General features: G+C 41.2%; 1 protein-coding gene and 1 pseudogene across 6 annotated transcripts in view; one reads left to right on the top strand and one right to left on the bottom strand.

The window, feature by feature from the left end:
• Positions 1-25,343, bottom strand: part of SLC4A8 (solute carrier family 4, sodium bicarbonate cotransporter, member 8) — a 107,149-nt gene that overhangs the window by 49,028 nt on the left and 32,778 nt on the right. For all 5 annotated transcript variants that reach the window (XM_010857853.1, XM_010857852.1, XM_010857854.1 and 2 more), the window contains exons 2-5: positions 16,027-16,108; positions 4,385-4,531; positions 3,418-3,553; positions 1,859-2,019 (exon numbers count right to left, since the gene is read on the bottom strand). In XM_010857853.1, the coding sequence (XP_010856155.1) occupies positions 1,859-2,019; positions 3,418-3,553; positions 4,385-4,502 (415 nt within the window). In that variant the 5' untranslated portion in view covers positions 4,503-4,531; positions 16,027-16,108. The remainder of the gene's footprint in view (positions 1-1,858; positions 2,020-3,417; positions 3,554-4,384; positions 4,532-16,026; positions 16,109-25,343) is intronic.
• LOC105001530 lies at positions 12,804-13,189 on the top strand (annotated as a pseudogene). The gene has a single exon (XR_826878.1). The product of XR_826878.1 is annotated as a 60S ribosomal protein L36 pseudogene (transcript).

Raw genomic sequence — 25,343 nt, 5'->3', positions numbered from 1 at the left:
GCTGGCATAGAAGTCAACAGCATGTATTCTAGAGCTAAACGTCCACATCTCTCCCACCCTCTTCTACCACTTTCTGTGTGATAACCTCTCTGTACCTCAGTTTCCTCATCTGTAACATGAAGCGAATATGATCCTTAGAAGATAGTTGTGAAAAATTAATAAGATATATAAAGTGCTGATTCACTACAAGTGAGACCATTTACCCACCCTTATCACTAACATGAATACCTCAGGTTCCTAATGTGAAGAACCATAGCTGTTTTACTTAAACCCTACATATCCACCCCCCTGCCACCGCCTCTCTCAAACTCCAACCTATTCTCAACTCCAGCTCCATCCATGACTATCCAAGTGTTAGAAGCAATAAATAAAAGAAAATCTATTTCAAATACTCAAGCCAAAGATCCAAGCTTCTCTCTCTTTAACTTTTAGATTGATTGGTTCTCCTTGTCCCACAATATAAACATGCTTCAGGATACTTCATCTTGGGAAAGAAAAAACAGAAGAAGAATATCCATCCCAGGTCTCCCTTTATCTGTTGCCTTCCCTTTCTCGCACATGCACTTGCTCTCTATTTCTTCTCAAAAGAAAAATTTCTCACCTGCTGCAATGTGGCTGCCTCAATGAAACCGCTTTTGATAAAATCATCAACAACCTTCCAGTTGCTAAATCTGGTGGATGCTTCCAGTTCTTACTTCATCGGACCTCTCTGCAGCATCCGACACTGATGAACTGAACTCCTCTCTTCTTTTGTTGTGGGTTGAATGGCGCCCCTTCAAAAGATGCTGTGTACTATATACTAACTCCCCAGAACCCATGAGCATGATCTCATTTGTAAAGAGAGTCTTCACAGATGTAACTAAGGTGCTAACACAAGATCCCATCGGTAAGACCTCTCCTCAGATCCCTATGTGATCCCAGACAGGCAGAATTACTTGGATACTTGTAATGAAGAAAAGCTGGAAGAAACTTAAAAATCTGTCCAACCAAACAGAGCCAAGCCGAGGAAAAGCCTTACATGCACCCAGGTGTTTCTCAAACTCCATTCCCCAAACACAATGACTTATACTCTCCTGTACTAGGAAACTCCATCAGGTATCTCCCCTTTACATCATGCTGAAGAAGTGGGGAGTCCTTTGGCTCAATTTCATACATGTTTTCCCTAGTTGCCATATTGAAAAATCTTTCTTTCACTTTTCTCTGCAGAGCTCCCAGTCACACTTATTACCAAACCAGAGCTTGGTTGTTGCACTTATTTTAATTGCCCTATGGCTATTGTCCTCACTGGGGCTTCCCTGATAAAGGAAAGCCCTTTACTTTACTTTACTTCCCTGAGTAAAAGCTTCATCTTTACTCAGACGGTAAAGAATCTGCCTGCGATGCAGGAGACGTGGGTTCAGTCCCTGGGTTGGGAAGACCCCCCGGAGAAGGAAATGGCAACCCACTCCAGTATTCTTGCCTGGAGAATTCCATGTACACAGGAGCCTGGTGGGCTACAGTCCATGGGGTTGCAAAGAGTTGGACACGACTGAGAGAATAACACACACACACATTTTCCCCACTAGAAGGTGAGCTCCTTGAGGGTAGAAACTGTATCGTATCCTGTGCCTAGTACATAATCAAGCATAGATAGAAAATAATATTTGCTAAACAAACAGGCAAATGGAAAACCACACTCCATGTCATTTGCATCCCAGAACAAGCCTGTGGAATAGGCAGGGAAGAAATCCATCCCAGAGCTGAAGGTGCTGAGGTAAGGAAGGTAAGTGACTTGCCCAAGCACAAACAGCCACGTTCTTCTTTCTTTCCTCCACACCACACCACAAACGATCCTCTGCTTTCTCTCCCCTAATCTTACCTGAGATTTCTTCTATGCTATTTGCACGCATATCCAGAAGGACCGTCCCATTAATAAGACAGCTTCTTAACTCAAAGAGACTGTGCAGTGAAAGGGTTGCCACATAAGGCTTGCTCCATCGTTCTCCCCCATCCTCGACATCTTCTTCAAACTTCAGCCACCTGAAAGCATGACAAAGAGATGCCAAAAACAGAAAATGAAGAATTTTCAGGAGAGGATTTTTAATGTAGGTCACAAAGAAAGGTACCTGAATAATCACACTGAACCCTGTAATCGAATCTATATGTTCAGCATGCATTGGCAAGTGAAATAAGTAGGTTACAAACCACTGCAAAATTGAGTATAGCTTGATTCCATTTTTATGAAAGGAAAATCTTAAAATACAACACATACATATATAAGACACCAAATGTTATATTCATTATCCCTGGGGTATTAATTTTTATTTTCTTTTTGCTTATCCTTATTTTCTCATTTTGTACAGTGAGCATGCATTACTTGTACAACTAAAAAAATAGATCTAATCTATATCATTTGGATACACTGACAAATCACATTAATAAAATGATCATATTTTTCTTTGTTAAAAAGTCTGTGTGACCTTCAGAAGTTTGCAAAGACAGGATGTTAAGGCTAATTGCCTTCTTGTTTGGTATGAGGTTAATTGGTTTGTTTAATCCTCTCTATTCATTGAACACATCAGATATCCAGGAAGAACTGTTTCAATGAGACATTGAGCCATGGTTTGCTGGTTATCCCTCATCTTCTTCCCTGAGGCTCAGGCATGCTGGCTTTGTATCACCCAGAAGGCTCACTTGTCAGTTACTAGAGGAACCCTAGACATGGGCTTGGTTCATCTGAGAGTTATTCTTGGGTATGAGCCTTAGACAAGCATATTCACTCTCTAATCAAGGGAAGCCTACCATCAGGCTGGATATTACCCCGAGGTCTCTATGAAGTTGGATTGTCCCATAGGATGTCTCAAAAATTACGCAATCTCCAGTGAATTAAACCTCAAATGATTGGGATTTCCCTGATTGTCCAGAGGCTAAGACTTCATGCTCCTAATGCAGGCAGCCTGGGTTTGATCCCTGTTTGGGGAACTAGTTCCTATGTGCTGCAACTAAAAGCTCCCATGGTGCAACTAAGACCTGGCACAGCCAAATAAAGTAAAGAATTAAAAAAAAAAATGATGCTATGGCTCACCCATAGGAAAAGGCTATGTCTGTTGGGCTAGGTTTAGGCCAAGGTGGCCCCCTCAGGCATCTTCCAAGTCAGACATACAATATAAAGAGCCCAGGAACAAGTGAGAGAGGACCCCCTGTTCCATGTTTCTGTCACCAATCCCCAGCTCAAGGTCAACTGGAACAGGTGTTACCACAGACACGACAAAGAGGCCAACATCAAGACTTCCCATGCAAGACCCTAGAACGTCAGTGCCCATGTTCAGTCATCACGTCTCCCATGAAGAAATAAAAGGCAGGCAGACCTGTCACTCATGGAAACGTACACATTTGCCTACCCCAGCAAACCTTGACCCAGGCTACTCAGGGCCTCACCTGGCTGTCTCCTTCCACTCAGCATCTTCTCCCTCTTTCAGACAGATCTCATCCAGCTCTGTGAAGAGGTCATGAGGCACATGTTCTTCATCCTCCTCAGTGCCAAGAATGAACTGAACACGCTGAGATGGTGTGTCTGGAAAAGCAGCCACAGAGAAAGGTCTGCTCCCAACCTCCACTTGGGACAGAAATAGCATCCTGCCACACTCAGTGCACCTGGGGGGCTTCCAGCTTGTGAAACACATAAAGACAATCCTGCATTCAGATCAAAAAGATTTCTTTATTCCCAGAATTAAAAAAAAAAAACAACCTATTCTTTGGAGTTTTCCTGACAGCTAGTTCGTAAAGAATCCTCCTGCAATACAGGAGACCTTCGTTCAATTCCTGGGTCAGGAAGTTTCCCCAGAAAAGGGATAGGCTACCCACTCCAGTATTCTTGGGCTTCCCTGGTGGCTCAGCGGGTAAAGAATCTGCCTGCAATGCAGGAGACCTGGGTTTGATCTCTGGGTTGGGAAGATCCCCTGTAAAAGGGAAAGGCTATCCACTCCAGTATTCTGGCCTGGAGAATTCCATGGACTGTATAGTCCATGGGGTTGCAAAGAGTCAGACATGACTCAGCAACTTCCACTTTCATTCTTTGGAAGCAGTTTCATGAAAAGAAAAAAATTAAGTAAGACCACTTGAAGAAAACCCATAAGAAACTAGAAATCTGATTAATTTGATCAAAAGGAATAGCTAATTCTCTAGCAAATGATTTCACCTTCTAGGGTATTGATTTGGGGGCCTGAACAGTGAAGTTTTCAGGCAGATACTTTTGATTCTCAGAGGCATTTCTTCTTCTTTGAAGCAAGCTGGAAAGCCTAGAGAATGAAAACCACTACCTGCTGGATGTCCGTCCCACATGCCCTCAGTCTCAGGGGGACTCCCAGCTGTGGACGCCCACCCGCCCGCCCTCCCGAGGTGTTACCGTGGGCCAGGGCCTCTGGGCCTTCCTCCCCCTGGCTGGCTCCCTTGCCCCGCATTCGTCTCCGGTGCTTCTGACCGTGTGTTCGGTGGTGCCGATGGCTTTGCCGGCCCAGTGGCATCCGGACCCCCACGTACAGGGTCCTATGGCCTGAAAAGAAGCAGAAGGTCTGAAGAGAGAACTCCTTTAAGAAAAGGAGGTTAGTGTATTTAAGAGGGGGAGGAAGAAGAAAAAGTCACAACTCTGTAATGACAAAACTTCAAAGACCTCCAGGACTGATTCTGTAGAGATGGGCAAGTTGAAGATTTCCATCCTGTTCGTGGCTGCAAACATCACAGGAGGGTTGTGAAGATCCAAGAAAATTATGTGTGTGAACATGATTTGCAAACTATAGGGACAAAAACAAAAGCTAGTAGTTGCCACTACAAGACAATTTGAGCAATTGATAAAACGTGATATGGTCACACCAGGACACCTACAGCAAGTCTTTGGCACAGAGGCCATTTGGGAAAGTGGTTAAGTGCTCAAGTCAACCTGCCTGGGTCCAAAACTTGATTTCACCATTCTCTTGCCATGTGACCCTGAACAAATTATCTAATCTCTCTGTGACTGTCTTTAACAAGGAATATTGAAAGCTTATTCTTTAAACTCAGAGAATTTTTGTGAGCAGTAAATAAGATAATGTATGTAATATGCTTAACACAATGCCTGGAATCAATTTTAGCAGCCAGTACGTTCTAGGATCAGTTTCCATTTTATTTTTTCTGCACTGTAGATTACACCATCTAGAATAGCAGTGAGAGGCTAGTTACAAATTATAAAGGGTATAAGACTGGGAGCATAAAGGAGAGATATTACATATTTTACAAAGAGAGAGGAATACAGGAAAATAAGTGATCCCACAGCATTCCTCTCTAGTTCCTCCTTTTTACTCTCTCATCCCGTCCATAAACCTTATGTTTTGTTCCTGACTTCCAGGCCTGTCTCACCTCCACCTGATTTCCCTGGCCTTCCTGCCCAGCCTGGGGCCCAGAATCAGCAACTGTAAAGATGCTACCCCTGACACACAGAGCTGTGACCTTGCCCCGTCTCTGCCCAGTTTCTGCTGCTTGACTCTTGATCTCGGGCTGCCTCTGCACATCTTCCAGCACAGGAGCTTTTGTCACCGTCTTCATATCCACAAGCTTACCCACACTTCCTCCCTCTGAGCAGGTAACCTCACTTCATGCGGTACTGAAAAGACAGGTTCTGTCCTGTGAACTCCCATCTTCTCAGCCTGGCTCACTTTCCTCCCCCAGTTCCCCCTCCTTACAGGCTAATGAGTATCACCTCCCATCCTGCTAGGTCCCACTCCATTAGTTATCCTCACTCTCTCCTTTCCATCCATCCCTTCCCTGGGCTTCTCAAGTCTCTCTTACCTAATAAAGAAATGTTCCTGCCACCATATGATCCAACAATTCTACTCCTGGATATATATATTTTTAAAAAAACCCACAAAACATTCATTTGAAAAGAAACATATGTCCTAATGATCGTAGCAGCATTATTTATAATTATCAAGGTATGGAAGCAACCTAAGTGTCCTTCATATGATGAATGGATAAAGAAGACATGGTGTATATACATACAATGGAATAATACTCAGCCATAAAAAAGAATGGCATTTTGCCATTTGCAGCAACATGGATGAACTTGGAAAGCATTATGCAAAGTGAAATATGTCAGAGAAAGACAAATACTGTACAATACTTCTATGTGGAGTCTAAAAACTACAACAAACTAGTGAATAAAACAAAAAAAAAGAAGCAGACTCACAGATATAAATAACAAACTAGTAGTTACCAGTGGGAGTGGCGGGAGGGAAGCAATATAGGAGTAGGGAGAAAAGGGGTTATTATGGGATTATATGAAATCATGTGTGTGAATGTTTTGAAAACTGTAAAGCATTATAGAATTTAAAGATTCTTTCATTCAATAAAAATAAAGTTTTAAAAATAAATTTAAAAAAGAAATGTTCCTAGTGAAGTGCTACTCTTCCAAGTCCCTCCATCAGGTCACATTCAAGAACAGTCTATTGATCTAGCTCCCTTTCCTCACCATCTCCTTGCTCCATAGCCTCTGCATGTGGCTGCTCTCCACTGACTGCCTTCATTAGGGACACTAAAGTCCACTAAACCACTAAGTCTATCATATTATGTCTCTCTCAATTCAAAAGACTTCCTGGAGAGCCCACCAGGCTCCAGACATCCTCCCAATCCCTAATGACTTCCTCCCCTTGGTGGTCTGGGCTCTCCCAACACCTGTGCCACTGCCTTCCCTGGCTCACTTGGACTCCTCTGACTGCTTCTCCAGCCCTTCCACAATCCACCAAAGGATGGTTCTCCAGGTTTCTGCCCCTTTCTTCTCTCTTTTTAGTGATATTTACTCTCATGATTTCAAAGTTTCTGTCTACAAATGACCCCCAAATGTTTATCTCTGGAAAGTCAACATGTTCCAAGGCAAACTCACTGTCCTCCATCTCAAATCAGGCTCATACTCATTTCTTATATTTTTCTGTCCATGGCATCACCATTCTCTCAACTTTCCAGGCTGGAAACCTCAGTGTCACCTTGTATTTCCACCTTGCCCTTCAGCGCTCCCTCCCACAGATTATGATCATCCACAGATTAGATCAAGTCTTTTCTCCTCCCATTTTGAGAACAGCAGGGGCCTCCTTCCTGTCTCCCCTACCAATTCAATCCTACAAACAAGCCTTCCTGAAGCACTGCTCTGATCCTGGTTCACTCCTACAATCAGGACCCCTCATGCTCTAGCACGCAGGGAGCCCAGCCTCCTTTCTAGTCTTTTCTTTCTCTAGAACAAATTATACATTCAGTAGAGAAAGAAAGGGAAAGCTCTCTGAAAGAACTGAGTGATCAGCTCAAGAGAAATCAAAATGGAAATCCCACACATGCCCACACTGAATAAATGTTCTTGGGGAAAAAGTCTAGAGATGTATACCTTCTGCATCTACCCCAACAACAGAACAGCCTGGTTTTGACTCTGTCTCCTTCTCATGGCCTCAGCTGATGCTCCTACCCTCACCTCACACTGGTCTCCACCTAAACCAAACTGCTATTTCAAAAATGTGCCAGTGCTTTCCAGACACTGACTTGGCTCACTCCTTTAAGACTCACTGCAAATGCACCTTCCTTCTTGGTATTTTTGCTGATCCCTTCGATCAGATGTGCTGCCTCCTTCCTGTAAATCCCCAAAGTCCTTGGCTAGCATTCCCTTATGCACGTATTTTCTGCATTGCATTACAGTTAGGTATTTATCAGTTTTTCTCCCACTACTCATCTGCAAGCTCCTCTAAGTCCCAGGGTAGGGCCTCCCTGGTGGCTCAGTGGTAAAAAATCTGCCTACCAATGCAGGGGACATGGCTTCAATCCTAGGTCAGGAAGATCTTGCATGCCTCAGAGCAACTAGATCCATGTGCCACAACTACTGAGCCCATGCTCAAGAGACCAGTAACTGCAACTAGTAAAGCCTGTGCCTATGCTCTGCAAAGAGAAGCCACTTCAATGAGAAGCCTGCACACAGCAGCTAGAGAGTAGCCCCTAGTTGCCACTACCAGAGAAAAGCCCACACAGCACAGCCAAAAATCAATCAATCGACCAATAAAAAAGTCCCACATTATGGGGGTCCCAGGCTTCCCCAGTGGTACTGTAGTAAAGAACATGCCTGCCAATGCAAGAGACATAAGAGACATGGGATCAGTCCCTGGGTCAGGAAGATCCCCTGGAGGAGGGCATGGCAACCCAGTCTAGTATTCTTGCCTGGAGAACCCCATGGATAGAAGACCCTGGTAGGCTACAGTCTATAAGGTCACAAAGAGTTGGACACAACTGAGTGACTTAGTATGCAGAAAGAGCAGAGAGGGGGAGAAAGGACCGGAGAAAATATCTGAAGAGGTAATAGCTAAAAACTTCCCTGAATGGGAAAGAAAAAGTCAACCAAGTCCAGGAAGCACAGAGAAGAGTCCCTGAGACACACAGTAATATAACTGACAAAAATTTAAAACAAAGATAAAATATTAAAAGCAACAAGGGAAAAATGACAAATAACATACAAGGGAACTCTCATAAAGCTAACAGCTGATATCTCAACAGACACTCTACAAGCCAGAAGGGAATGGCACAACGTATTTAAAGTGATTAACAACCAAGAATACTCTACCCAGCAAGACTCTCATTCAGATTTGATGGAGAAATCAACAGCTTTTCAGACAAGCAAAGTGAAGAGAATTCAGCACCACCAAACCAGCTGTATGACATATGCTAAAGGAACTTCTCTAGGCAGGAAACACAAGAGAAAGAAAAGACCTACAGAAAATAAACCCAAAACAATTAAGAAATTGGTAACAGGATCACACATTAATAATTACCTTAAATGTAAATGGATTAAATGCACCAACCAAAAGACATAAACTGGCTGGGTGGATGAAAACATGTCCATGCATGCACTTCCACTTACATCACGCTGCTTAATCCCTCAAATTGTATGTAATTATTTTATATTGTTAGGTTAATCATGTTCCCATTATGACTTGCAATTATAATTATCTTTTATCTGACTATTGTGAAAACTGATAAACATCTTTTACTATTGTGATTATGTAACTATTATTCACTTAATACTGTTTTATCATGACTGGTCAACAGAAAATAATAGAATTCTATATCACTAATACTACCATTTAAAAGAAAAACCTGTAATCACTTTTTAAAATCCAGATGCATATCAGAATTATCTTGGAATTTTTTGAGGAATACAAATACCCAGGCATTGCTTTTTTTCTCCAAAGCTCCAGATGCGTTTCTAATGAGCAGCCATGTTTAAAAACAACCGGGCTCCAAAGTTCATTGCAGGACTGTTTATAATAGCCAGGACATGGAAGCAACCTAGATGTCCATTGGCAGATGAATGGATAAGAAAGCTGTGGTACATATACACAATGGAATATTACTCAGCTATTAAAAAGAATGCACTTGAATCAGTTCTAATGAGGTGGATGAAACGAGCCTATTATACAGAGTGAAGTAAGTCAGAAAGAAAAACACCAATATAGTATATTAACGCATATATATGGAATTTAAAAAGATAGTAACGATGACCCTATATGTGAGACAGCAAAAGAGACACAGATATGAAGAACAGACTTTTGGACTCTGTGGGAGAAGGCGAGGGTAGGATGATTTGAGAGAACAGCATTGAAACATGTACATTACCATATGTGAAACAGATCACCAGTCCAAGTTCAATGCATGAAACAGGGTACTCAAAGCTGGTGCACTGGGACAACCCTGAGGGATGGGATGGGGAGGGAGGTGGGAGGAGGTTCAGGATGGGGGACACATGTACACCCATGGCTGATTCATGTCAGTGTATGGCAAAAACCACTACAATATTGTAAAGTAATTAGCCTCCAATTAAAATAAATAAATTTTTAAAAAGAAGAAAAAAACACAACTGGACTATATGATTATCTTTCATTTTTGTCTAGATCGTTTTACTTTTTCTATTTCATATTCATTCAGTGTCCACACTTCATTTAGTTTGTTTTCCTAGTTCTCCATCTCTTCTTTTTATAATGTTCTCTCTCAAGCCTTTATCAAATGTAATAGAAAATCTTTTGTATATATATGTATATAGTATGTATAATATACATATTTTAGAATACTCGGGAATTTTTCCCTAGCTAAAAAATTTATGACATTTTGATTCCACTCGTTTGACTTAGTATGAATAGAATGCTAGATTTCTAACTTATATTCACTCAAAACTTTGATATAGTTCCAAGTATTTTGGCATCTAGTATTACTGCTAAAAGTCTAGAAAATTTATTATCTTAGTGATCTTTTTTAAAAAATTTGAATGAAGCTTGAAACTGCTTATCCAATTCTGAGAATATAAAGAAATACTATGTTGTTAAAAAATAGGAAATTAACATGTGATACAGTATTATTAACTAAAATATAGATTTTGTTCAAATTTCAAAAAAGTTTATGCTAGTGTCCATTATTTGTTTTCATAACTTATTCAAGACTCCACATCATATTTGATTGTATTGAGCAGCTTCAGCAGCATGCAACAAATTCTGGTAAATTCTCTTTTCATTTTTATTCTATTACAAACATTTGCTATGTCCTTGTTATGGCTCCTTAGATACACTCATCATTTAAAAGTAGACATATAATTTCCAAATACATGGTATTTTAAAAGAACCTTTGATGTTAATTTCTCATTTTGATATTAATTTCTCTTTAAAATGCTTTCTTCTCTGCAATCACCCTCTATGTTTTTCCAGTCTTCTAACTGTATTGAACCTTTCAATGACTAAGTCAAAGATCTCTGGTAAAAGTCACATTGAAAATGTGACTTGAAAAGTCACTTGAAAATATGTGGGTTATTTTCTTTCTTTTTTTTTTTTTTGCTTATTTATTGAAAAAAATATTAAGTAATTTACAAATTCCTCTGTTCCTCTCTGACATGAGAGGAATAGTACATCTCCACTTGCCGAGAATGGTGACACCAGCATAGCAACTGAAACCATCTGTAAACAAGGCTTGTGGTTATTTTCCCTTCTCCAACTGACAATACAGAACTTGCCATAAGGGCACAGGTATTAGTAAAAGCATAAGCAAGCTGGAGAGTGAACAATGGCTCCTACTTATCCCTTTTCCTTGAGATACCATTGGCACAAGTTCCACTGAAGAAAGTTCCCTGTGGCTTGACTTTGGCCAGGGCGCAGGAATCACCACTGGTTGGGGGCAAACACCTGCGGTGACCTGGTATCTCATGTTAGGATACTATTTTAAAATATCTTTTGATATTGATCTCTAACATACTTCCACAGTGATAAGAGAACAGACTCTGTATTATTCCATTACCTTTATGCCATCAAATTTTTGCACTTGGTTTTATGTCCCTGGATATGTTCCAGTAGTCTCTCCTAGTTTATAGTCTATGGGAATTTGAATAGAATTTGTATCCTACTGTTGTGTGGAAACTGTATAAATCTTAATTATGTTGAATTGGTTCACAGTGCTTTTCAGGTCTACTCTCTCCTTCTACTTCTCTGTATCTTGATTCTATTAACTTTTGAGAGTTTGATATTGAAACTCCAACTAAAAATCTTAATTTATCTACTAAAAAAAATTATAATATATAGTGGAACTATAGGTAACCTTGTTCTATATTTTCTAAGTCTACTATAAATATGTTATCATATTTTCATAATTTAAAAAATTTTTTAAAGAAGCAAAAAAAAAAAAAGTCCCAGATCAGACCTTCTTTCTCTCAGAATTCCTTATATAACAGTATCTGAAAAGGGCCACAAAAGGAACATGCAACCAAAGTGAATGTGCTTAGAGTGGATAAAATATTCACCAGGGCATGAGATGATTGAGAAGGTCCTAACCAACCTAGAAATGGAAACCTCAATCCAGGAAGAGTTCCTATATAAGGGACTTTTGCAAAGAGTTACTAAGGAAGACTTTTCCTTCTCTAAGTAGTATTTTTGATCCAATCAGTTCCCATAAATATTAGCCAACCACAGCACGTGCTTTTGAAAGCACCAGAGAGACAGGCAAAAATGAAAACAAAACCCAGCAGAGGTCAGAGCTAAGAACAACCAAAACATCAGAAAACCAGACATCAATTTCCAGGCTGGAGACTGAGAAACACGGACTCACATATTCTGAGTGAAATCAGAAAAGATGACAAACAAATGGACACTGGGAAACGAATGCAGCACCAACAAAGTCCAGTCCATCTAATGGGATTCTGCAGCCCAGGGACTTTACTAAACCTAAACTAATCCTGCGGTCACTTCACTGGCCTCTCAACTGCTCTCCTACCCACACAGTCTTCGTCCCCCACATCTACGTACTTACTCACCCAAGTTCCACTTTTTTCCCAGTCTTTCTTCCAGTTATTGTCAAACCTACTCTCTAGGGACTGTGTGCAAATACAAGTATTCATTTAATAAAACTTACTAGGAAATGTAATTGTAGACTTTACTTTTTAAATAAGTATGTACACACATACAGAGAGCAGCCATTAGTGAACTGGAACTGAATCTTGCAGAGCATGATAGGAATCACAGAGCGAGCCCACCCTGCGGATGGAGTCTGGACTTTTGGAAGCTGAACGCATTCTGAGCACGCTAGAGCATGGAGCATGCGCATAGAACACAGCACGCCTTAGCACACACTCATGGGTGCCCTATTTCCTGGGCTTCAGGTTGAGTCAAAGTCAATTATGGCAGGGAAAGTATAACATGTGGAGCATTTGCAAGCCACCCCTTTTCCCCTGCAACTTATAACTAAGGCCAAATGGCTCTTACCTCTTTTAAAGAGGTAAGAAGGTACCGCCTTCCGCCGCGGCAGCCATTGTGGAACAACAGCCATGGCTCTGCGCTACCCCATGGCCGTGGGCCTCAACACAGGTCACAAGGTGACCAAGAACGTGGGCAAGCCGAGGCACAGCCGCCGCCGCGGGCGTCTCACCAAACACATCAAATTCGTGCGGGACATGATCCGGGAGGTGTGTGGCTTCGCCACTTAGGAGCGACGAGCCATGGAGCTGCTCAAGGTCTCCAAGGACAAGCGGGCCCTCAAGTTCATCAAGAAAAGGGTGGGGACACATATCCGCGCGAAGAGGAAGACAGAGGAGCTGAGCAACGTCTTGGCCGCCATGAGGAAAGCAGCAGCCAAGAAGGACTGAGCCCTTCTCCTCTGTTCACAATCACAATAAATCTTGCCCCCAAAAAATAAAAAATAAAAATAAAAAAAATAAAAACTTATTAGAAGGTACCAAACTCACTCTAGGATTCATTAGTCTAGTAGCTAATCAGGAATAATGATCTGCCAGAAAAGATGGAAAAAGCCATTCCTCTAAATAAAGCCACTGCTCTATGTTCCTCTGGGACTGGGAGAGTCCACTGAAGAAATCATGCATTATTGCTCGTTTTGAGTTTCTCTTTGGAAATTTGTCCTAATGTTTGCTTTTGAGTCTTCAAATATATATATATAAAGCAAAGGCTTCCCAGGTGGCACAGTGGTTAAAAAAAAAATCTTCCTGCCAATGCAGGAGACACAAGAGACATGAGTTCTATCCCTGGGTCAGGAAGATCCCCTGGAAGAAGAAATGGCAACCCACTCCAGTATTCTTTTCAGGAATAGTCCATGGACAGAGGAGTCTGGGGGGCCACAGTCCATAGGGTCGCAAAGAGTTGGACACAACTGAGCATACACACAATGAAATGGTTTAGAGCATCTTCTCCTGCTGATGGAGTTAATTTATGCAAAAAAAGAAAAAAACAACCCTCACATTTACAAAAGTCTCTAACAATGTCCAGAGATTACATCTCAGAAGTAGTTCTGAACATGGTTTATGTTAGGTGGTGTCAAGGGTATAGAACAAAGGGGAAGGAGACCCAGAGATTTATCTGCAGCCACAGAACCTTGTAGCATGGCACACTTAGAGAACTAGAATACAATTAGAACAGTTTACTTGTCTTCCATCAGAGTGGGACTGATTTTATCCCATGTCTTCTAGAGACAGCACCTGCCTGAGCACAGCCTCACTGAGCTGGGATGCCCTGGGAGCCCACAGCATGGTCAATCCTACAGCACATTACAACTTCCTGTTCTCCTCTCCAGAGCTACTCAAGAACCATATCAGGCCTGAGGAGTGGGCGCTATTTGTCCTCCATTTGCCTGTAGTGCTTTTTTCTTAAGTGCCAACATAAATAAGATTCTAGTTTTCAAAACGGTCTATATGTAAACGACTGTTTCCTTGTACACTATCCGCTAGCAATGCCATCATCACACATGGCCTTCTTTTACAGGAACATGTGGAGACTGCGTAAGGAATAAATGACGTCATCTTGAGCAGATGCTCCTACTGGCAGCTACTCAGCTGATCTCTGTGATGGAACTCAGTCCTTGGGACCCAAGAGAGTTTGTACAAGCTAATTATTCTACTCCCAAGTAGAGAAGAGTGTTCATAAATGGTTAACTTCTGGCTGAGGGCAAAGGTCTAGTGGGCTCAGACAACTAAACTAAAAGTAACAGTACTCCCAACTACAGTGAGAGGATAGAGAGGTAACAGGATTAACAAGGCAGAAGAAGGGGTGCGGCAATACATAAAAATGTCCACATGATGGAGCAAGATTTTGAGGTTGAGTGGTTAACTCTGGGTAGGTCCTCCTTTGCAGGTAGTATGATAGAGTGGAAAGAGCAGAATTCCATCCCAGTCTTACCTGCTTAGACCCTGAGAAGTTTCCCCACCATGTAAAATAGGGATGATACCTACCTGCCTTGATTGCTGTGAAGATTAAAAAGACAAAGAAGTGCCTAATCAAATGCTTATCACACAAGGGGTATTCAACAAACGTTCACCTCCCACCTCCACACCCTTCTTTCTTGCTCTTTCTTCCAACTGCTGAAAGCCACACTGGCTCCTCTTCCATCTGGTCAAAATAACTTGGGAAGCTTGATCTTGATACATCCAAACACCACTGACCTCCACTGAGCCACCCACATAAATTCGCATGGTAACAGACCCAGAGGCTGAGTCAGCCTCTACAGCTTTGACTCTCCCAACCAAAGGACAAGTTTTCTCTGGGGATTGTACAACTTTGGTGAAAAAAAAGAAAAAACAGCACGGGAACAAGCAGTACAGAGAGAACATTTCACATGCTGTCTCAATCATTAGAAAGTTGCTGTATCATAGCCTTCAACGTTGCAGGAGATGCTATAGAGATTTCACAAAGGCTTCTGAGCCAAATGTGGGTTCGTGTTAAAGTTATCGTGGACACAAGCCTTTCTTTAATAAAACTGAGCATCACCAGCACTATCAGGACACTAGGCTCTGCGGGAAAAAGCAGAAGGACAGCACATGCTGGTCATGTGGGGAGACGGGGGTGGGGAGGGGAGAAGAGCCTTGACAGAGAGACAGATGGACAGAGTAGGTCAATTAAAAATGCCTCTTCCTTCCCTTCCACTTCAGTGGATTTTTATACAACTCTGTGCTGTGGGCCCTCAGCAAATATGCCACAGGTGTGTGTGTGTTTTCCCTTTTCTTGTTTAGATGAAAACACCAGACAGAAATGGGTATTAAGGGGAAAAGCAAACATTGCAAATGGGATAAAAATAAGGTTTTATGTTTAAACTGAGTTTTTAAAACTATTTGTATTTTATTTCTTTTGTATAGATTTGTGTTTGTATTCCATACAGATCTGTAATTTTTGCTTAATGATTCTAAGCAATCATTAAGAATCAATAAGCTGATCTGAGTGCTTTGCATTCTCAAAGAATAGATCATTTATTAATACTTACATTGGACTTTACTCAAAGCACTGTCTCACTAGCTGTCTACTAGCTTCTAACTGTAAGACAGGTAGTATTATGTCTACTTTTGTTTGAGAGATGAGGAAATTAAGGCTAAGGGAAATGAAGTGATTTTTCCCCAAGGTCTCACAGCTAGTGAGCCAGAGTTAGGGCTCCATCCCAGGTCTCCTGAGAGCAAAGCTGCTCCTCCCCCACCAGGCTGCCTCTCACTGATTTCCCTCAGTACACGTTAACAGCAGGGCTTACCTTCCAACTCTTCCTTCTCATAGTGGATGTTGAGAATTGTGCTGGTCCCACCCTGATCCACCACAGCTTCTTCATCTGGTCTCTGTTGAAACATAAGTTAGTAGCCACAGTAATACTCATACATTCATTCAAACTTTCATTCAAGTACTGTGTGTTTGCCTTACCCTTTATGCAACACTGAAGGGGAAAACCTAATGGTTTACAGATATTTTCCATTTGAACCTCACATTAACTCTGAGATGCAAATATGGCAGCCATTCTTTCTCATTTCATAAATAAACAGCCTGAGTCTCGGAAAACTTTAAGCAGTTATTGCCCAAGGTCAGAAACATGGTAAAAGGCAGAAGTAGAATTGAGCCGAGGTCTTGTAACTATGGATCCCATGTCTTTCCCACCTCCATACTTTACCCATAAGTCTGGACAACATATTGGAATTTTGCAAGTGGTGTCAACCACATTGCCTCATTTGGTATAAGCTGGTCTCTTTGAGGGGATTCCCTGGTGGTCCACTGGTTAGGACTCTGTACTCTCATTGCCAAGGACCCAGGTTCAATCCCTGGTTGGAGAACTAACATCCCACAAGCTGCATGGCATGGCCAAAAAGAAAGTGTTGGTCTCCTTGACCTCTCTGCAGCATGAAGCCTATTTACCACTCTGTCCCTCAAATACTCCATTCTGCTCCTCTGCCCCATTCTAAGGTTCATCTCCTTCCTGCAACCATAATTCCCAAGGATGAGCACTCTGTCTTTTGTTTCCCATGCTTGAGTCTTGCAATTTCAACAGCGTACTGAAGCTATGAGGCTCAGTATTTGACAAGCCACTGGGATGCCATGCCTCAAGACCCATGTGTCTCAAACCCAATGAATCTTCCTTCCAAACTAACATCCTGTGCTCATTTACTTACTCCTACCCATGGCTCCACGGCTCCATGATTTCTTAGCCCACATTTGAAATTTCTAACTTATTCATCCATTCCATGTATTGAGTACCCATCGTATACCTTCCAGGAAACAGTTCCCTTTTCTTACCAAGTCCTCCTTTGCAATTCTCTCAGGTCCACTCTCCACTCTCATCCTCTCTATCACCCACTCTCCCGCCCTTTCAGTCAGAGTGGACATTGTTTTCAGTTCTGGAATCACACTCATACTCTTCGCTGAGCACTGTTCCCTCAGCCTAGAACTATCGCCCTCTCCCTGCTGTGCCCACCTCCACCACCAGCAGCTAACACTTATTCATCATCCCAATCTCAGCCTAAAAGTACTTCCTTAGAAGCCTTTCCTGACTACCCTCCATTTATATGCCCCCGAAGTACACTGTATTTCTCCTTAGAAATGAAATCTCTCTGCTCCTTAGGGATGGACCATATCTGTCTTCCTCACCATGGTTTCCCCAACACCCAGTGGATTTTTTGCATAGGAGGTGCTCAGCAAATCTTTCTTAAAAGAATAAATGTAATGGCATCTACACCTTATCAAGACCCTCACCAGATCCAGAATTATTTCAAAAAAGATCTTAGCTAATTTCCCTGCCAATCAATTTCTTCTACCAAACCTCCAACTCCAGCCAGGCTCTCTGACCCCATGGACAGCACACACATTCCCATCTTCACGCCTTTGCTCACACTGTCTAGTCATCTAACAGGCTCTTCCCCAACTCTCCAGCACGCCACATCCTCACCATCCTTCCATCCTGCTCAATGTTCCAGCTTTAGGTTCAATTTTACTATTTTATAGTTATCATCTATGTCCCCTATGTTTTAAAATAAAAAGAAAGGTGGAGAAAACTATTTAATTTGCTAACTTTTAGCTAAGAAAGGGTGTTGGAACAAAGATATCTGCTTATACTTAAAAACATATAAAGGAAGAACAAGCCATAAGGGATATTTTTAAGTAGTTACCTACAGAGGAGGGAGGCAATGGGGTAGATGACAGTGATACAAAGACTAAACTTCTTCAAAGATGACTTATATTGAAAATTTTAAAGCAAAATTAATTTATTAAAAAAACACAAAATTTAAAAAAACAATTCCCAGAAAATGAAAATAAATGCCAAATCGATCACATAACTATTCTAAGAGAAATTATTCCAAATAAATTTAAAACATAATAAACTGACTGAACATCCTTAGTGACATATACCCTAAGGACAAAAAGAATTTGAAAAGATCTGAAACTGCTTTTTAGTTGTCATTTTGTTGGTTACAGTGTTGGTGTCATTTTTCAGAGACTGTTCTGTACTGTGAAATACAGTAAATGATTATATGAACTTATCCTGGCACTCTCAGTGTGACTGAGCCCTGGGGTTCTCAGCAGGGGTGAAAGGAGATACAGTTGTAAGGCAGAAGTTAAGTGAAAACTATATAGTCCTGAATTTGAATCAGAAGTGTCAACAAGAATATATATATGACATAGTTATAACTTTAAATATTTTAAAATTTATAAATTTATATTTCCTAGCTCTGTCCAGACAAAATGTCTAGAAAAAATTATCAGTCGGTAGCAAGAAGTATCATTAGCACCTAGATTGTGGTCTCTTAAAATATCATATTCTGCTAAAAGGCACTCAAAGACAACTAGGTTTATGTCAAAAGGACTCAAGGTCCAATTTAGAGAGGGCCCTTAAAACACAGGACAATCTGAGCATCAGTAAAGGTGATAACTGTGACAGATTGAAAATATCAAATATATTTGAATCCATGAGATCACCATGTCACTTTAAAAATTAGTTAACTGGTCAACATTGGAGGATAATACTAGCAAGTGAACAAGTGAAGTGAAAGTGTTAGTCATTATTTGTGTCTGACTCTTTGCGACACCACGGACTGTAGCCCGCCAGGCTCCTCTGTCCAAGAGACTCTCCAGGCAAGAATAATGGAGTGGGTTGCCGTTCCCTCCTCCAGGGAATCTTCCCGACCCAGGGATCCAACGTGGGTCTCCTACACTGGAGGCAGACTCTTTTATCATCTGAGCCACCAGGAAAGCGCAATACTAGTGAGTGAAAGTCGCTCAGTCATGTCTGACTCTTTGAGACCCCATGGACTATGCAGTCCATGGAATTCTCCAGGTCAGAATACTGGAGAGCATAGCCGTTTCCTTCTCCAAGGGATCTTCCCAACCTAGGGATTGAAACCCAGGTCTCCTGCATTGCAGGCAGATTCTTTACCAGCTGAGCCATGAGGGAAGCCCCAATACTAGCAAACCAATTCATTATTTTGCAAACTGGTGAAAATTCATCCTGGCTTTACTATATAAATTGTACCTTACAGTGATACCATCAAGTAGATGAGAGAAGTTTCCTATTATAGAAAAGAATAAATGAAAAAAGAATGTTAGCATTAGGACATTGCCATTTTACAATCCCTAATGGACTGCATTGATTTTCAAGGCCACTAACACCACAAAAAGAGAGACAACCAGACACTATGCCTCCTAATGGGAGACCTTATCACCACCCATGAGGTAATCTTACCAAATAAATTGTCCCTGAATCTGATCAAGACTCTAAGCCCAGACACCAATTTCCCGAAAATACAAAGAAACACAGTTCCATGGAAAAACAACACCACAGGAATATAATCAGCAAAATCCAGACTGTGGGAAACTCTAAAGCTAAGGAAATGGTAACCCACTCCAGTGTTCTTGCCTGGAGAATCCCAGGGATGGGGGAGCCTGGTGGGCTTCAGTCTATGGGGTCGCACAGAGTCGGACACGACAGAAGTCACTTAGCAGCAGCAGCAGCATAGGATAACTCCTCTCCCCACCATCTTTTTTTAAATAAATAATTGCAAGAAGACAAAGAGACAGAGACAGAGGAACCTAAAACCAATAAGTCAAAAGAGACAACAAACCAATTACAATGTGTGGACTTAATTTCAATCTTGATTTAAACAAACTAATAAAAATAATTTTTTAGTTATTGATAAAATAATTTTTAAGGATATGACATTTGAGACAACTGGAAGTTTTTCTTTCATGACATTAAAGGAATTGTTATTTTCTCTTTAGGTGGTACTATGCTTATTTTTTAAAGAATCTTTACCTTTTGGGACTTCCCTGGTGGTTCCGACGGTAAAGAATCTGCCTACAATGAAAGAGACCTGGGTTCTATCCCTGGGTCGGGAAGATCCCCTGGAGAAGGAAATGGCAACCCACTCCAGTATTCTTGCCTGGAGAATCTCATGGACAGAGGAGTCTGGCAGACTATAGTCCATACAGTTCACAGGGTCGCAAAGAGTTATTTTCACAAATTGTTATTTTCTCTTTTAGGTGGCACTACTTTGGCCACCTCATGTGAAGAGTTGACTCATTGGAAAAGACTCTGATGCTGGGAGGGATTGGGGGCAGGAGGAGAAAGGGACGACAGAGGATGAGATGGCTGGATGGCATCGCTGACTTGATGGACGTGAGTCTCGGTGAACTCTGGGAGTTGGTGATGGACAGGGAGGCCTGGCATGCTGCGATTCATAGGGTCGCAAAGAGTCGGACACTACTGAGCGACTGATCTGATCTGATCTGATGGTTACTTTTTTAAAGAATCTTAATCTTTTAGTACTCATACTGAAATATTTACCAATAAAATTGAGCAATTACAGATAAATAAAATAACAGTTAACTTAGAAACACTATTTTTCTCACATTTTATAAAATAATGTTATTCACAACCCTCAATACATCTTTAACATCAATGTCTTCCTCAATACCATAGATGCTTTGAGTCAATTCCCCAGAGCATGTCAGTTTCATTTCCACTCCCTAAGTGGTAAAGGCGCTCATAAAAAGTCAAATCCTTTCTGAAGAATAACTTCTTGGTGGAAAAAACTCATCTTTAGACTTACTTATTATTTGTGAATTTCCTGATAGCAGGAGCCATGTATTTTCATCTTTTTATTCTCCCAGAGCCTAACACAGTAGTTTACCACTGTAAGTAGCCTGCACTCCTGTAAGTTCCAAGAGGGCAGGTACTGTGTCTTTTGTTGACCACCATGTACCTAGCACCTAGTATCATGTCCAGTATGTGGTAAGTATCCAATACATTTTTAAAATTTATTTTTAATTGGAGGATACTTGCTGTACAATGTTGTGCTGGTTTCTGCCTTACAACATGAATCAGCTGTAAGCATACATATATCCCCTCTCTCTTGAACCTCCTTCCCACCACCCCTCACCCCATTCCACCCCTCTAAGTTGTCATAAAGTAACAGGTTGGGCTCTGTGTGTCATACAGCAACTTCTCATTAGCCATCTATTTTACATATGGTAATATACATGTTTCATTGCTCCTCTCTCAATTCATCCCACCCTTTCTCTCCTGCCCCCACTGTGTTCACAAGTCTGTTCTCCACGTCTGCATCTCTATTCCTGCCCTGCAAATAGGTTCATCAGTACCATTTTTCTAGATTGCATAATATGTGTTAATTTTTTAATTAATAATGTACAATATTCATTTTTCTCTTTCTGACTTACTTCACTGTGTATAACAGGCTTTGGGTTTATCCACTAGAACTGACTCAAGTGGGTTCCTTTTTATGGCTAAGTAATATTCCACTGTATATATGTACCACAACTTTATCTATTCATCTGTCAATGGACATCTAAGTTGCTTCCATGTCCTAACTATTGTAAATAGTGCTGCAATGAAGATTGGGGTACATGTGTCTTTTTAATTACAGTATCCAATATATTTTGATGGATGAATATTTCTTAGTTTTCCAAACTTTCTCATATCATCATATGTTTCCTCATAAACTTCACATATATGTATTGCTAAGTCGCTTCAGTCATATCTGACTCTGTGTGACCCCATAGACAGCAGTGCACCAGGCTACACCGTCCCTGGGATTCTCCAGGCAAGAACACTGGAGTGGGTTGCCATTTCCTTCTCCAATGTGAAAAGTGAAAGTGAAGTCGCTCAGTCGTGTCCGACTCTTAGCGACCCCATGGACTGCAGCCTACCAGGCTCCTCTGTCCATGGGATTTTCCAGGCAAGAGTACTGGAGTGGGGTGCCGTTGCCTTCTCCGACATATATGTATACCTATATACATATACATGAATAATTTTTCATGTTGGCTTCCCCACAGTTTTGTAATATCCAGAGGACAGGGGCCAACTAATTATAATGCTTAATACTGTCCACAGACATCTGACACAGCACAGAACACAGAATCTGGAGGAAGTAGGGGAGGGAGGGGTGATTGATTTCTTGCCTCTAAGACTATAAAAGCAAACTGTATAGAGCAAGGTCAATCAGCTGAAAAATTCAGGTTGAAAATCAACTTGCTTGCTGCTTTAATTTAGCTTGGTTAATCACAGTTTAAAGTCACTGAATAAATGTTCATGCACCTTCTGTGTCTTACCAAAGAAAACAGAACTACTGTCAAACACCATCAGCCAAGCACTGTTGAGATCTATTGCTCAGGAAAAAAGATTCCTTTCAAAATATTACTGCTCACTGACCATGCCCTTGGTCACCCAAGAGCTCTAACGAAGATGTACAATGACATGTTGCTTTCATGCCTGCTAACAATACAACACCCATTGTGTAGCCCATGGATCAAGGAGTCATTTTAATTTTCAAGTCATATTATTTAAGAATACATTTCATAATGTATGTAGTGCCTATGGAGAGTGATTTCTCTGATGGGTTAAAGTAAATTGAAAATCTTCTGGAAAGGAGTCACCATCCTAGATGCCATTAAGAACATTCATGATTCATGCTAAGTCGCTTCAGTCGTGTCCAACTCTGTGTGACCCCATAGATGGCAGCCCACCAGGCTCCCCCGTCCCTGGGATTCTCCAGGCAAGAACACTGGAGTGGGTTGCCATTTCCTTCTCCAATGCATGAAAGTGAAAAGTGAAAGTGAAGTCGCTCAGTCGTGTCCGACTCTTAGTGACCCCATGGACTGCAGCCCACTAGGCTCCTCTGTCCATGGGATTTTCCAGGCAAGAGTACTGGAGTGGGGTGCCATTCATGGGAAGAGGTCAAAATATCAATATGAACAGGAGTTTGGAGGAAGTTAATCCCAACCCTCATGGATGAAGCCTTGAGGAGTTTAAGACCTCAGAGGAGGAAGTAACTGCAGATGTGGTGGAAATAGCAAGAAAACTAGAATCAGAAGTGGAGCCTGAAGATGGGACTGGATTGCTAGAACCACACAATGAAACTTGAACAGATAAGGAGTTGCTTCTTATGAATTAGCAAAGAAAGTGGCTTCTTGAAATGGAATCTACTCCTGGTAAAGATGCTGGGAAGATGCTGTTGAAATGACAACAAAGAATTTAGAATATTACATAAACTTAGTTGATAAAGCAGTAGCAGGGCTTGAGAGGACTGGCTCCAATTGTGAAAGTCCTACTGTGGGTAAAATGCTATCACACTGCATTGCATGCTACAGAGAAACTGTTCTTGGAGGAAGAATCAACGGATGCGGCAAACTTCACTGTTGTCTTATTTTAAGTAACTGCAACAGTCATCCTAACCTTCAGCAAGCACTGCCCTGACCCATAAGCAGCCATCCACATCAAGGCAAGACTCTCCGCCAGCAAAAACATGATGACTTGCTAAAGGCTCAGATGATGGATAGCATTTTTCAGCAATAAAGTATTTTTTAATTAAGGTATGTACATTTTTTAGATATAATGCTATTGCACACTTAGTAGATTACAGGAGAATATAAACATAGATTTTATATGCACTGAGAAACCAGAAAATTTGTGCAACTTGCTTTACACTAGTCACTTTATTGTGGTGGTCTGGAATTGAACCAGCAGTATCTCCAAGGTATGCCTGTATTCTGATACGGTGGTCATGTCATAAAAGAAGAAAAAGGGTCCTTAATCTTTAGTAATAATACTTAAGTTTTTACTGATGAAATACAGTGTTGAGATACACTGATGAGATACAGTGTCTGGGATTTGGAGACTGGGTAGAGACATAGATGAAATAAGATAGGTTGTCTGTTCATTGTTGAAGCCAGGTCATGGGATACACGATGATTCATTTTTCAAGTCTCTCTTATTTGGAATATCCTTAAAATATTGGATAAATTTCAAACATATTAAGTTTTGCTTAAAATCATAAAACATGAAAATAAAAGAACATTAAGTCTCAGTTGTCTGTGCTTATTGCGGATTTCTCACCATTTGATTAGCATGGACCTCTGACACTGTCCTTTATGGCAGCAAGGATTTCTTAACCATGAATTTCCAGGATTCCTATGAATGGGCTTCAGAGGATTATGTGCAAGTGTGCATTTTTCTTAGGAGAGATTCCATAGCTTTCATCAGATTCTCAGGGGTACTTGTGACTCAGAAAATATCAGCATCATGAGAATCACATGGTATAAGTTTAGGAGAAAAAGTAAAGGAGGAGGGGAGGGAAAGAAAGGTGAACTGGAGAAACGACCCGGTTTCTGTACCTCTTCCTGACTCATGATCATGACTCACAATACAAATGTCAATTGATGTGGGTGCCTACCCGAAGGATTAAGTAAGATAAAAAGAACTAAGAGGGTTAAATACACATTAAAACATTGAAATTGCAAGGCACGTTGTGAGAAAGAAAGCATTGTTATGAGCCTTGAAAAATGAATGAATTACAGCTGAGTAGCAGACCAGCTTCTCACTTACAGTTAATGGACAAATTAAAAGGCAGAGGTGGGGCTGAGTCTTACATGATGGCCCCAGATCCTTGAAGCACCCACAAAGGCTGCAGCAGGCAGTGGAGCCCACCTTGAGCCTCTCCCTGACCCCTCCCTGTGGCTCCTCTCTGGTCCTGAGAGGTGGCAGTCCTGCCAAACTCAGCTCTGCTTCCTCTCCTGCAGTCAGCCTCAGACCCTTTCACTTCCAAAGACTCCTTTCATCTTTTATCCAATGTTTTCAGATAACAGCCTCCTACCCCACCCACCCAACAACAATAAGAGTCAAGTGTTGATTGAGTTCTGATATACAACCATTTTTAAATTAAACACAGAAGTGACTTTCAGGGTTTCTAATCAGCAAGCTGAGTTTCTATAATTAATATTGGGAACACATATTTACAGAACACTGACTGTATACCTAGCATTGTGCTTTACATATATCATCTCAACCCTCACAACAGTCCTAAATCAAGGCTAAGTAAGATCTCACAAAGGCTGAGACAGGAGGAACTCCAACTTGAGTCTCTCTGTATTAACATTATATACTGTAACGTATTAGCATCATACACTAACATCGCCAAAAGCAAAGAACCTGGTCATTTTAGAGAGCTCAGGTCACCTAATCATGGATTAATGTCCATAGTGAAAACAGTTCAAGATTGTCACATTGTTACCTTCTTA

Source organism: Bison bison, unplaced genomic scaffold, assembly GCF_000754665.1.
Source record: "Bison bison bison isolate TAMUID 2011002044 unplaced genomic scaffold, Bison_UMD1.0 scf7180017864383, whole genome shotgun sequence".
Lineage (NCBI taxonomy): Eukaryota > Metazoa > Chordata > Mammalia > Artiodactyla > Bovidae > Bison > Bison bison.
This window is presented reverse-complemented; position numbering and strand designations above follow the sequence as displayed.